At 45.1% G+C, this 12,991-nt stretch overlaps 1 protein-coding gene across 1 annotated transcript in view; it reads right to left on the bottom strand.

The window, feature by feature from the left end:
• Positions 1 to 12,991, bottom strand: part of LOC117366031 (mucin-17-like) — a 164,668-nt gene that overhangs the window by 17,826 nt on the left and 133,851 nt on the right. The window contains exons 11-12 of the mRNA XM_033957062.1: positions 9,908 to 10,092; positions 9,743 to 9,817 (exon numbers count right to left, since the gene is read on the bottom strand). Of these exons, the coding sequence (XP_033812953.1) occupies positions 9,743 to 9,817; positions 9,908 to 10,092 (260 nt within the window). The remainder of the gene's footprint in view (positions 1 to 9,742; positions 9,818 to 9,907; positions 10,093 to 12,991) is intronic.

Raw genomic sequence — 12,991 nt, 5'->3', positions numbered from 1 at the left:
CACTTGGAGGTAATGACAGGCTGTGGGATTCGGCATCGCTAGCAGCTCTGAAATGTTCTTCCCGAGTTTCTGTTGGTGTGGCTCAGGAAGAAAGATGCAGCCTTTTGCCATTTCAAAGCAGATCTCCAAATATTCGAAGTATCAGGTTGGGTCTAGATGACTCTTCTTGAAGTTGACTATCCAGCCCAGGTCCTGTAGGAGATCCACCACTTGTCCCACTGCCTGCTCACACTCCAGCTTTAATGGAGCTCTTATCAGCCAATTGTCTAGATATGAGTATACTTGTATCCCCATCCTACGAAAGTGCGCTGCAACTACCACCATCACCTTGGTGAAGGTGTGTGGGGTCAATGCCAATCCGAAAAGGTAGAGCCACAAACTGAAAATACTTTTGTAGGACATGGAATCTGAAATATTTCCTGTGGTCCAGGAAGATGGGAACCTGAAGATATGCCTCCGTCAGATTCATGGAGGCTAGGAATTACCCCGGAATCACTGCTGCAATGACTGACTGAACTATCTCCATTCAGAAGCAAGGAACTTTCAGTGCTGAATTTATGGACTTTGCGAACTGGAAGGATTGGTCTCCAGTTCTCAGTGCTTTCCTCGGGCACTATGAAGCATATGGAGTATCTGCCAGAGTCGTATTCTTTTTCTATTGCTTGAATGTCTAATACTCTTAGTACAGTCACTCGGACAATGGTCTCTTTTTCCGGCCATCCAGCTAGAGAGTCGATGAACAGATCTGACAGGGAAGCAATACAACTTGATCTTGTGACCCTTTTGGATAAGATCTAAGACCCAGCAGTCCAAGGAAATTTGTTCCCATTCCCTCCAGAACACCGACAGCCTTCCACCAATATGTGGGGTACAGCTACTGACCTAGCATCATTGTGACTTCTTGGAGATTATGCTAACATGAGACCCCAAGAGTTGCTGGCATCTGGAGTTGTCAAATCTCTGTCTTGATTCCTGATAAGATCTTTGTGTGGAGGAACAAAATTGCCTCTTCCTGCCCCAATCTGCTTAAAGTGGCCTTGGAGACTGAATTGCCCACGCACTGTCTGATCCTGAGCATCTTGCGGGAATAAACTGCATATGCCAAAACCTTACTCATGACTCTGATGATGTCATACATAGTGGCTGTCACATAATCTACCTCCCCAACACCAGCTGGACAGATGTCCTCCTCCAGAGCAGGACTTAGTCTGATCCTGTTGTGGCAAGTACTTGCCACAAATGAGGCTGCCGCTGCAGCTTTGATCTCCACAGCCAGCGCATCAAATTGTCTCTTAAAGACTATATCCACTTAGTGATCTTGTGCATCCTTTATCATCACTCTTCCTCATTAGGGAGGTATGTTTAGTTACTTGGGCCACAGCAGAATTCACCTTTGGTTGACTAAACAGTTGCTGAAATTCCATAACAACATAAAAATTGCCGCTGCTGAGTCAGACCAGTGGTCCATCATGCCCAGCAATCCGCTCACGCGGTGGCCCCCAGGTCAAAGACCAGTGCTCTAAATGAGTCCAGCCTCACCCGCATATGTTCCAGTTTAGCAGGAACTTGTCCAACTTTGTCTTGAATCCGTGGAGGGTGTTTGCCCCTATAACAGACTCCGGAAGAGCGTTCAGTTTTCTACCACTCTCTGGGTGAAGAACTTCCTTACATTTGTGCGGTATCTATCCCTTTTCAACTTTAGACAGTGCCCTCTCATTCTCCCTCCCTTGGAGAGGGTGAACAATTTGTCTTTATCTGCTAAGTCTATTCCCTTCAGTATTTTGAATGTTTTGATCATATTCCCTGTCAGTCTCCTCTTTTCAAGGGAGAAGAGGCCCAGTTTCTCCAATCTCTCACTGTACAGCAACTCCACCAGTCCTTTAACCATTTTAGTCGCTCTTTTCTGGACCCTTTCGAGTAGTACCGTGTATGGCGACCAGTGCTGGAAGCAGTACTCCAGGTGAGGGTGCACCATGGCCCGGTACAGCGGCATGATAACCTTCTTCGATCTGTTCGTGATCCCCTTCTTTATCATTCCTAGCATTCTGTGCACCATATTCGCTGCCACCACCACACATTGTGCGGACAGCTTCATCGATGTCGATCAGAACTCCCAAGTTTCTTTCCTGGGAGGTCTCTCCAAGTACCGCCCCAGACATCCTGTATCATCCTGTATTCGTGCATGATATTTTTGTTACCACCATGCATCACTTTACACTTATCCACGTTGAACCTCATTTGCCATGTCGATGGCCATTTCTCAAACTTGATTATGTCACATTGCAGATCTTCGCAATCCCCCTGTGTCTTCACTACTCTGAATAGCTTCGTATTTTCCACAAATTTAATCACCTCACTCGTCGTACCAATGTCCATATCGTTTATAAAGATGTTGAAAAGCATGGGTCCAAGCACTGAGCCCTGCTGGTGATGCTCTTCCAGTCTGAGTATTGTCCATTTACCCCCACTCTCTGTTTCCTATGCTCCAGCCAGTTTTTAATCCACGAGTATTTCACCCTCGATTCCATGGCTCGCAATTTTTCGAAGTAGACGTTCATGCAGGACCTTGTCGAATGCCTTCTGAAAATCTAGATATACGATGTCAACTGGGTCACCCTTGTGTATCTGCCTACTAGTGCAGCAAGTTTGTCAAACAAAATCTGCCTTTGCTGAAACTGTGCTGACTGGTCCTCATCAGACCGTGTCCATCAAGGTGATCAATGATGCGGTCCTTTATCAGTGCCTCTACCATCTTTCCCAGTCTGTAGTTTCCCGAATCTCCTCTCGAACCTTTTTAGAAGATCAGCGTAACATTCGCCACCTTCCAGTCTTCCGGAATCCTTCCCGATTTGATCGTCGGATTGGCTATTAGTTGAAGCAGTTAAGCTATAGTCCCTTTCAGTTCCTTGATGACCCTCGGATGGATGCCATCTGGTCCTGGGGATTTATCGCTCTTAAGCCTATCGATCTGCCTGCATACCTTTCCTAGACTGACCGTCAACCCTGTCAGTTTCCCGTATTCATTTCCAGCATATAGCCTGATGGGTTCCGGTAAGCTGTGTCTATCCTCTTCGGTAAATACAGACACAAAAAATGTGTTCAGTTTGTCGGTGATTGCTTTGTCCTCCTTTAGCACTCCCTTTATTCCATGGTCATCCAACGATCCCACCGCTTCCTTTGAAGTTTTTCGCCTCCTTGGCTATTTTTTCCTCATAGTCTCTTTTGGCCCCTTTTACCGCCTTATGGCACTTGTGTTGATGTTGTTTGTGCTTATTCCAGTTTTCATCCATTCTTGACCTTTTCCATTCCTTAAATGAAGTTTTCTTGTCTCTGATCGCTTCCTTCACCTCTACAGTGAGCCACGCCGGAGCAATAAGATATGGTTTGGATATAGATTTTGCCAGCCTTCCGGAGTGTCCCATTGCTCTGCGACCAGCAAAGTGATGTCCAGATTCATGGGAAAAAAGGTGGTCTGAGTATCTGTACTGCTCATGACTGTGCACTTTGAAGTGGATTGTTGCTGGGACTCCAACTTCAACTCCTTGAATGCACCCGTAACACCACGTGGGACAATAACGGACTTGAAAAGCTGCCTCACTGATGGATTTTCCCCCTGGTCGACTGCAATTATTGCCTCTTGACTCCCGATCCCTAACAAGGAACCGGAATCTTCCAGCAAAGCAGCTGAGCTCTCACATAATAATAAAGGCATAAAGTATGACCTCCAATCCTCCCACTTGGTCACTAAGGCTGGGAGCCGGCTTTCTCAGTGGTGGAAAGACCTCAGAGAGAGGGATCACGCCCTGGTCCGATGCCAGCATGCCTCAAGGCAGCGCAGTGCATCCTGGACCCATTAAATAAGCTTTCCACAGAAGATTCACAAACTCTGTGGTAAATTTTTGAATAGGTGGTCCCACAGACCCCTGCAAGACCAGTTAGAAGCTTCTGCCAACGCCCCTCCCCCCCTCATGTGCCCCTGGCACGCGGTACATGGACACTCCTTAGCTGACCATCCAGTGCAAAACTAGCATGATATGGGGTAGAACAGTGTGAGGAGTCTATTCCAGTTGATTTTGAGCCAAATTAAGAAGTTTTGAGGCAGATGGAGGCTTTAGAAAAAAGATAATTTAAAATCCAAAATGGCCAATGTCATCAAATTTGCGCCAAAAATGGTCTGTGGGGATTCCCTGAAGGTAAAAAAATAATTCAGGAAAAGGTGTTTTGGAGAACAGGGACTCTAGCTCTAGCCCCAGAAATCCTTAAAAATAACTTTCTGAACTCCCCCCCCCAACACACACACACACAATTTTCCCCCATAATGGGCTTTGCTCACTGTGTTTTGCTGGTGCCTGCATCAACTTTGCTCCAGCCTGACTGAATAGGAAGGTCTTTCTGCCTCAAATTTTTATTAGAAACAGCGATCTTATTTATTAGAAACTGGCGATCTTCGGGTTGCTAGCTGGACAGACACCGACAAAGGACTCCACCCCCACAGATCCTCATGGCGCAACAGGGGGAGATTAAAACACAGCCAGCTCCCTGAAACCCAAAAGGATTTACACAAGGGCCCCACAGTCTACACTTGAGTCTCTGATAATCAGAAAGCAAGATGGCTCACAGAGAAATGGATCTTGAGACTCAAAGAATCACAAAGCAGGTCAACACCACGGGTACACCTTGGGGTTGCCTTGCAAGCTGTAGCCCACTCTTGCACAGTCTGCATCCTTTCCCAAGCAAAGTATCTCCAGAATTAGGATCCTCTGGGCACCAAAGCCTCCTGAAGAAAAATACCCCCAAATAATAAAAAACAGAGCACATTAGAACACCACTTCCCAGTTTATTTGCAGAAGGAAAAATTGAAGGAGGCACTAGACTCATAGTAACATAGTAAATGACAGATAAAGACCCAAATGGTCCCAGTGTTCTCCCCAGAAATTTTTTCCAGCCGGGTGGCATGAAAAAGTAGCCGGGTGGGGCGGGGCGGGGAAATTTGGTAGTGGAAAAAATTAAATGTATACTATTTTTATTAGTTAATTATTATTATTTTCCAATGCTCGATATGACCTCCTTTTTTAAGGTTTGACACTTGTGCCAGAATATTTTTACTAAATCTAAGAAGTATCCAATTCTAGAAGTGAATAATTAGATATTCACCCTCTTTCAAATGGTATAGAGGTTTAAAAAAGGGAAATGTGTTAATGAAGTCATTAGGTTCAATCTAACCATTTATTTTTGCATGAATTTAACAACTAAAAAAAAAGAGATAAATATAGCTCATCCAGTCATACAAGAAATGGCTGTACAACACCTCTAATAATGTTTTGATCACTAGGTTCCTTCCTGAGGTCTCACTGAGGATATGAAATAGATGCTATCCCCACTTCTAGACCTCTTCCACATAATTTATGGAGAGGTGTTACTGAGCCTTGAAGGGCACCTGTGTGATTGATCTTTATCTGCTTCTTTTTTATTTTGCTATAGTGCAAAGTAAGAGCTAGGGCAAAACAGTATAGGTAAAGATGCAGGTAATAATTAGCAATGTATTAAAAATATTTTATTTTTATTTGCTTATAATGTCATTTGAAAGCTGCTTGATGATAATACAACTTTAATTTAATTCTTTATAATGTGTGTGTCTGTGTGTTGGGGGGAACAACACCTACGTCAACAGTAAAGTTAGAATAGGGTCATTAAATCCAGTGGTGTACCTAGTATATATGACAGCCAGTGCTAATCATTTTTTTTTAACAACCCCCTCCTCTATATAAAAAAAGATATTTTTAGTAATAATCCATGAGTCACACAATAAGGGTGCATCTAGGAAAAGGCAGCATCTTAAACACTGCAGTGAGCACTAGAACACCAACACACGCATTGTAAAACTAAACAAACCAGATCCTACACATTCAATTGATCCTGTAGTCGATGCTAACAGAAAGCCATGTCCTTTTCATACACACAGAACACAGATACACCCTCGCCCAATATGGAATAATCACAAACTAAAAATAGAAATATGTAGAAACCAGACTCTTCATACAATGCAACACCACAGAAACAGTGACACATGTCCCCTAATACTGTGCAAAATATAAAGACAGTAGATGTAAATTTGAAAAAAAACTTCTACATAACAGTCACCACTTTACAAATTAACAAATAGAAATAAAACAAATAATGAGAAATATGAAAATACCATTTTATTGGACTAATCCATTTTTCAATTAGCTTTCAGAGGCCAAATCTTTCTTCAAGACAGTACAGTATACAGCTGTTATGGTATCCTGTCCTGATCTGAGAAAAGGGGTTTAGTCCCCCCAAAAATTGCCTTATTTCCATTTCCTATTGATAAATTTTAATCAATACAATTACAATACTACTTGATTCTACGTAAAGCAAAAAAAATATTTTTTTTCTACCTTTTGTCGTTTCTGCTTTAGTCATCTTTCTATTCAGCATTTGTCCTCGCTCCCTTCCATGCAACATCTGTCCTCTCTCTTTGCCCCTTCCACCCAGTCTCTACCCTCTCTCTACCCCTTCCATCTACTGTCCACCCTATCTCTGCCCCTTGCATCCACTGTCCACCCTTTCTGCCTTTTCCATCCAGTGTCTGCCCTCTCTCTGTTCCATATGGTATCTTCCCTCTTTCTATGTCTCTTCAGTAAACTCTATATCCTGTGCCCTTTCTCTCCTTTGTACATGATTTATTTCAGCTTCAACCCCTCTCCATTTTTTGTCTCCACCCCTCCCCTATGCTCTGGCATCTCTCTCTTCTCCTTTCCTTCCTTCCTTCCTTGCCACTCCATCCCATGGTCTGACATCTCTATCTCCTTCCCTTCTCTCTCCCCCTCTCCAGTATCTGCCTCTCTCTTTCTCTCCATCTTTCTTCTGTGAGGAGATCATGTTGATCTTGAACACTGAATAATTCTTCCATATTCCCCATATCACTGTACTGTAGTCTGGTCCAGAGACTGCTTTGGCACTATTACATGGGTATGCATCAGCTTTCCACACAGAATGCCACAAGTCTCTATTTCTTGTGCTGTGTTTATATCTGCCAGCAGCAGAAACTTGTGAGACAGATCCCTTGGCAATACTACACTTCGGAGCCCTTTGACCATCTGGTTCTGTATGGCTGCAGGCTTTAAAGCTCTGTTTACTGGAGGAGACTGTCCAGCATACATAGTTGCATCACTCTTAAGGATCTGATCAGAGATTACATTAGACAAGGTGGTATTTTTAGGCAAGGAAAAACAGGACATGTTCTCCTCAATCTGCTCAGATGCCCTTTAATGTTCATCTGATCTCGGGCTAAATCTTGCCTCCTGAGCTAATCTTCAAAGGAGAGCGGAGTGAGAGCCAATATCGGCAGTGAGATCCGTTTTGGGCCGCATGTTGTGCAGGGCTGGACTAAGGCAAGTTGTAAGCTTCCTTCCATCGCTGACCTATCTTCCATAAGTCAGCAACGGAGGGAAGCTTAGAACTCGCTGCTCTTGCTTGCTTCGGGCCTTCCTCGTTGCCGGGTCCTGCCTTTACGGAAACAGAAAGTAGGCAGGACCCGGCAGCAAGGAAAGCCCGAAGCAAGCAAGAGCAAGTTGTAAGCTGACCTGTCTCCTATAGCGAACCCATGCTCCGGGGCGTGTGCATGCCGACTTCCTTTCTCTTCCCCCCTCGGGACATGACTTCCGGTTTCGGAGGGAAGCGGCATGCACTTTAGAGCCCAGGAGCATGGGTTCAAGTCGATTGCTTGCGTTAAAAACTAAAAAAATTAAAAGTCAGGCTCCTGCGATTCAGGCTGTGCCGAGTCAGCCCGGTAAATCTCCAAGCCGGTGAGAAGGTTTTTTTTTTTAAAATGTTGAGCAGAAGGCGGCAGCAGCAGCAGGATTGCGATCGAGATTACAGCCGGGCGCTCATCTAAATTAGCTGGGCGGAGCACCCGGCTGAAAGGCCCTGGGGAGAACACTGTGGTCCATACAGTCTGCCCAACCATACATGCTTCATACATTATTTAATTTAAATTTACCTTTTTCTTAGATATTTTTGCCCAATCCCAGAGCCCTGCCCGGTAGTGTGCTTAGGTTCCATCTACTGGAGTCTCCATCAAAACTCACTCCAACCCATCTTAACCATCCCAGCCCTCAAAGCCCTCCCCAGCCCGTCCTCGCCTGATTGTCCATATATGGGACACAGGCCATGCAAGCCTGCCCAGTATTGGCCTTAGTTCCTTCAATGTATACCCATTATTTTCTGATTAGAGATCCTCTGTGTTCATCCCAAGCTTGTTTAAACTCTGTCCGTTTTCTTCTCCACCACTTTCCTCGGGAGCGCATTCTACGCATCAACCACCCTCTCCATAAAGAAGAATTTCCTAACATTACTCTTGAATCTACCACTCCTCAACTTCAAATTATGCCTTCTGGTTTTACCATTTTCCTTTCTCTGGAATAGATTTTGTTCTACGTTAATATCTTTCAAGTATCTGAATGTCTGAATCATATCTGCCCGTCCCTTCTTTCCTCTAGGGTATACATATTAAGGGCTTCCAGTCTCTCCTCATACATCTTCTGGCGCAAACCTCCTACCATTTTCGTTGCCTTCCTCTGGATCACTTCAAGTCTTTTTATGTCCTTCACCAAATACGGTCTCCAAAACTGATCACAATATTCCAAGTGGGGCCTCATCAACCACCTATACAGAGGCATCAACACCTTCTTTCTTCTACTGGTCACGCCTCTCTCTATCCAGCCTAGCATACTTCTGGCAACAGCCACCACCTTGTCAAACCTCAAGGTCCCTCTCCCCATCCGTGCATATCAGCCTCTCACCTCCCAGCACATACGGCTCCTTCCGATTTCTAATCCCCAAATGCATTACTCTGCACTTCTTTGCATTGAATTTTAGTTGCCAGATATTAGACCATTCCTCTAATTTTTGCAGATCCTTTTTCATATTTTCCACTCCCTCCTCGCCTCCGTGTCTACTCTGTTACAAATCTTGGTATCATCCACAAAAAGGCACACTTTTCCTTCTAACCTTTCGGCAATGTCACTCACAAACATATTGAACAGGATCGCCCCCAGCACCGATCCCTGAGGGACTCCACTACTCACCTTTCCCTCTCTCTGAGCGAATTCCATTAACCACCACCCTCTGGCGTCTGTCAACCAGTTTCTAATCCAGTCCTAACTTCAGCCCGTCAAGTTTGTTCAAGAACCTTCTATGAGGAACCATGTCAAAGGCTTTGCTGAAATCTAAGTAAATTACTTCTAGCATATGCCCTTGATCCAGTTCTCTGGTTACTCAATCAAAAAATTCAATCACTGGTGAAGGAGCTAAAGGATGTAATTGATAACCTTCTGCAAGCAGTTTGTGAGCATTGGTCAATCACTTAATGTACAGACTCCTGTGTTTATATAACAGAAGGAAAAGTTACAATGATGTATGTAAAAACAAGAATATTGTGCATACAACTGAAGATCCATATGAAAGTATTACACAGTTACAGTTAAAGAAACACTGGATGACTACAACCCTGAGAGATGACGGGCAGCCCTAGAAAGAATCTTGTAAATTGAGTGTGGCCACAATAAAACAAATCAACTGCATCTCTTCTAACACCCACCAGGTTATGCTTTAATATAATAAATTGCCCTGCTGAAATTTTTGTTTGAATGGTAATATATCTATCTAAAATTGGCATAAAGTAAATACCATGACTGCAACTAGACACCAGGTTTCTTACCCATTTGTAGCAACTCTCCTTTTGATGGTTTGCTTTTTAAGAAGCTTCTGATGCTCATCATACGCTGCAAGGAGACTGGAAAAACACAAACAGGAAGCATGGATCAGAACAGACTAAAGAGTTCAGACAATTTACCACACCATTACCAAAGTTTCTTCCCATTACCTGCTCAGGTTCGAACCAAAGTCCTCCAGGAACTCCAGCTTGCGCTGTGAGAAAATCATCTTCACCCCACAAGGAAGCTTGCTCCTCAGTGCTCTCTCAATGCAGCTAAGGGTATTGCTCTCATTCTGTTTCACATCCACACTAAATTCCATCTCCAGCAGGTTCATATACAACCTGCCATTCTCCTGCATGGCAACAAAAGTAGGACTCAAGATTACATTTGGGGCATCTGTAAGTTCAAGTCTCTATTATGGCACTAATAATTGTTAGATTATTTATTATGACAAGCAAGACATTCTAGACAGATGGGTTATTTCCCCATACCCGCATGCTGCAGAAGGAATCCACTATGGATTTTTCACTCTGCCTCTGGCGTGCAGTTTAGTACCCAAGCACCAAGGAGCACCTAATATACGTGAAGTAGAGGCAGCTGTAGCAACAGATTAAACAAATTGTTCTGCTCAAAGGTAACTAAATAGTACCATTAACTGCCAATACAGGCTTCAAAGGAGCTCAAAAACTACTCCCCAAGAAATGGAATATTTATACAAAGTCTTCCAAGCCCCCAAAGGGCTGACAGGCATCCAAGAATCGGAAAAGAATAAACAGACTGAAAACTGTAAGCAGGTGCAGGAAGGACAGGGCAAGGAGTCTAGAAGGACTCGCCTATCTACTGGAAAAGAGCTTACATAATCTCTTTTTCCAGTGCAATAGGCGAGACATTCTAAACTATAGGGACATACAAAAGCATGCCCCCAAATAGCTAGGGTGGGCTTGTGCGCTGGCCCTTAGGACCAAGAACCCGAAAGCCAAGTCCTGTCTTGCAGCTACATCCATTCTGTAGAACTTGTCAAACGTGTGAAGAGAAGACCACATTGCCGCCCTGAAAATCATCTCAGGAGGGACAGATTTAGCTTCGGCCCATGAAGAAGCCACACTCCTGGTAGAATGCGCCTTGATGGAAACAGGGAGCTGTTTCCCAGAAAGAATGTAGGCTGACAAAATGGTCCTACGGATCCATCTGAAAACTGAGGCCTTGGAAGCGGGAGCGCCACATTTAACTGAATCGAGTCAAAACAAACAAATGGTCAGAGAGATGAAACATGTTGGTAACCTCAAAATAACGCAGAAGAACTCTGCGCACATCCAGTTTCTGCAACAGGCGATCCTTTGTCCTGGAACCTGTAGACGGAAAGGCAGGCAAATTCACGTCCGTAATAACATGGAAGGCCAAAACCACCTTCAGCAGGAAAGCAGGAACCGTCCGAAGGGAAACCCCAGCCTCCAAAATACTGAGGAAACGGACTTAGTAAGATCACACCTGTAGTTCCAACACACGTCGTGCCAAAGGAATAGCAACCAGAGAATGGTATTGAGCATCAAGTCCAAGAGGGAAGCATCTTGAAGGGGCTCCAAAGGAGCCTTGGTAAGGCTAGACAGCATCAGGTTAAGGTCTAAAGAAGGGAAAGGCAGTTTAACCAGTGATCTGACACGAAGAGCCACTTCAGAAAATCAGCAACATCAGGATGAGATGTCCACAAGGACCGAAGCTCCTAGGATCTAAAAACAAGAGAGAGAGCCCAGTCACCTGGAACCAAAGATAAGACTCGGAGAAGCCTTTATCCAGACCACTTGGACCCGCAGAAAAGCCACAGTAAGACTTTTATCCAAACCAGCCTGAAGAAAGGCGAGATCAGAGCTGACTACAGATCCACCTGGGTTTGGGTGCACCAATGTTGGAAGGCCTTCCACGCCTTAGCATAAGCCGACACTGAGGATGATTTCTCAAACTTGAGAAGAGTATGAACAACCAGGACAGAATATCCTTATGCTCTAAGGCTGAATACTTAAGAGCCATGCCGGAAGAGCAAAGAGACCCGGATCCTCCATGACAACTGGCCCCTGCGTGAGAAGGTCTGGAAAGGCGCTCAGCCAAAGATTGCAATCCACACGCAAACACATCAGATCTTCATACCAAGGTCTGCGAGCCACCAGAATGATGACCACGATCCTCTGAATGACTCAGCCAACCATCAGCCAAAGGGGGAAGACATACAGGAGAGTCTCCTAAGGCCACGGCTGTATCAGAGCGTCGAGCCCCTCGCTTCTGAGCTGAAGCGATCCACTTTCTTGTATCTTCCCATAGCCATGAGGTCAAAGCAGGGCCACTCCTAGCGCCCCACAATAGTTTGGAATGCCTATGGTGACTGGACCCACTGACCTAGATCCAGAGTCTGTCTGCTAAGGAAGTCTGCTTGAACTTTGTCCACATCCGAAACATGCACTGCTGTCAGCGCCAGGAAATGATGTTACGCCCAAAGAGAAGGTGGGCTTCCTAAGCCAGAGGAATGGCTCTTGGTCCCTCCCTGGTGAATGACATAAGCTACTGTCATCGCAATGTAGGAGAAGACCCTGACCACTTGGTCCTCCAGTCTTCCACAATCTCATCAGAGCTAGATGGATAGCCCTAAGCTCCAAACAATTGATGGGCCATTTTCTCACACCCAGTAGTCATGAACAGGACGATTGCAATGGCTCCTTAGCCCCAAAGGCTGGCATCACCATGATCCAGGAAGTAATGTGGAACGGTATGCCCCTACAGAGTGAGAGCGGGCAAAGCCACCGGTCCGTGCATGCTCAAGCTTCCAGCGTCCATGGCAGACAACTCTGTAGAGCATCTCGGTGTTGCGCCCAGTGAGAGAGAGGAAGATATCCTGAAAAGGACAAATGAGTGCCCTCGCTCATGTAACTACATCCAGCGAGGCAACTATGGATCCTAGAACTTAAAGATAATCCCACACTGAAGGAGCTGACTGCTCCAGAAGAGAAGAAATCTGGGCACACAGCTTCTGTTTGTGAGCTTCTGGCAAATAAACACAGCTCTGAGCCATATCAAAGAGGACTCCAGCAACTGCATAGGCGTCGGATGTCACTTCCTGAAGTCGACATCCAGCCTAGGTCCTCTAGCACCTGGAGCATCTGCTCCACCGAGTTGTCCCTCAGCCAACGAGACTCATCTTTCACAGGTAACCGTGGTGAAAGTCCGAGGCACTGTTGGCAGCCCAAAGTGCATGGCCTAGAACT

This window comes from Geotrypetes seraphini, chromosome 8 (genome assembly GCF_902459505.1).
Source record: "Geotrypetes seraphini chromosome 8, aGeoSer1.1, whole genome shotgun sequence".
In the NCBI taxonomy this organism is placed as follows: Eukaryota; Metazoa; Chordata; class Amphibia; order Gymnophiona; family Dermophiidae; genus Geotrypetes; species Geotrypetes seraphini.
The sequence above is the reverse complement of the archived record's forward strand: the minus strand, read 5'-3'. Positions and strand labels throughout refer to the sequence as shown.